This window comes from Verticillium alfalfae, genomic scaffold (assembly GCF_000150825.1).
Source record: "Verticillium alfalfae VaMs.102 supercont1.3 genomic scaffold, whole genome shotgun sequence".
Classification (NCBI taxonomy): Eukaryota; Fungi; Ascomycota; class Sordariomycetes; order Glomerellales; family Plectosphaerellaceae; genus Verticillium; species Verticillium alfalfae.
This window is the reverse complement of record NW_003315036.1, coordinates 405,124-406,367: the sequence shown is the minus strand read 5'-3', so window position 1 is coordinate 406,367 and position 1,244 is coordinate 405,124. Positions and strand designations below refer to the sequence as shown.

General features: G+C 64.5%; 1 protein-coding gene across 1 annotated transcript; it reads right to left on the bottom strand.

The window, feature by feature from the left end:
* Window positions 1-62: 62 nt before the first annotated feature.
* VDBG_02633 (conserved hypothetical protein) lies at window positions 63-809 on the bottom strand (the record flags this gene model as incomplete). Its single annotated transcript, XM_003006448.1, has 1 exon — window positions 63-809. The coding sequence occupies one exon, from the start codon at window positions 807-809 to the stop codon at window positions 63-65; it is 747 nt and encodes a 248-aa protein (XP_003006494.1).
* Window positions 810-1,244: the final 435 nt, after the last annotated feature.

Here is a 1,244-nt window from a genome sequence, read left to right as displayed (position 1 = left end):
CGAGCGACCCACGCCCTCAGTCAGCCCCGTCTCCCCTAGGGATCGGCGCAGCGCCCCCCTCTTTAAGGGGGTGACGGCGGGCCCATCTTCGGGGCCGGATCGGCCCGCAACTGGTCCGACAGCCCACTGGCTTTTCGGCAAAGACGGCGCTCGCATCGTCGCCGAACCCACTCGATCCAGGCGTCGACGAAGCGCAAGAAGGCCGGCTCGTGGCCCCGTTTCGAACGCGCCAGCATGTTGGCGCGCAGGTCGACGAGCAGCTGCGCGCGTGCGCCGACGACGGCCAGCATGCAGGCCTCGCAGCCCGACCGGAGCGGCCGCAGCACGTCGGGCTGGAACCCGAAGCGGGCCTCAAAGTCGGCGGGCGCGATCCACAGACCGGCGATCGACGTCATGCGGTACACAAAGTCCTGGACGTCCTGCGCCGGCGGGATGCCGTCGAAGCCCTGGTGCCGGCGGATGCGGTCCGACCGGATGCCGCACTCGGAGGCGAGCAGCAGGAAGAGGCTGCGCATGCGCCAGGGGTGGAGCTCCTTGTGCGCCTGGCACAGGACGGCGGCGTCGGGGACCAAGGGGAGTGAGTGCTTCTCCGACATTCTCATGAGCCCTCGCTTGAGGAGCTTGATGGGGTTGGCGTCCTCGATGGGCGGACGCCGGCAGCTCTGGGGAAGGTTGGCGACGGCTTCGCTCTGGCTGGCCTGCCAGCCGGCCGTCGGCCGAACGAGCCCGTGTTGGGGCGGGAGCGTGAGCATGGCAGTCAGCTTCTGCACCGCGCGGGTGGGAAAGTCTTCGATGTGGTGGTCAGTCATGGCGGGCTCGTCGTTGCACGTTGGCGGTCACTTTGGTATGCTTTCAATTATCCTTCAGACAGGCACTGTGCATCTCCTAGTGGTTCGAATCCTCCTCCTCCGTCTCGAAGAGACAGGAAGGCTTATAAGGCAGCAGAAAGACCAGCGCTCAAGACGAGTGCTCGAGAACACCAGGCGGAGAATCGGCCACCCAGCCTGTCGAGAAACACCAAGCATGCGCCCGACGCGTCGATGCCTGACGCCGTGCCGAGCAGAACAACTTACCCTAGGCATTGCGCGGTCTTTGGCGCGGTCTTTGTGAAGGACAAGGGCTGTTAACGTCTTGGTGTCAAATGGTTGGCGACCCCTCGAATCACAAAGCATGGTCCTCCACGGATCAACAAATTCTCTGCGTGACTACTATTCCCTAAACGATCAAAGGCGGCAGTTGGCAGG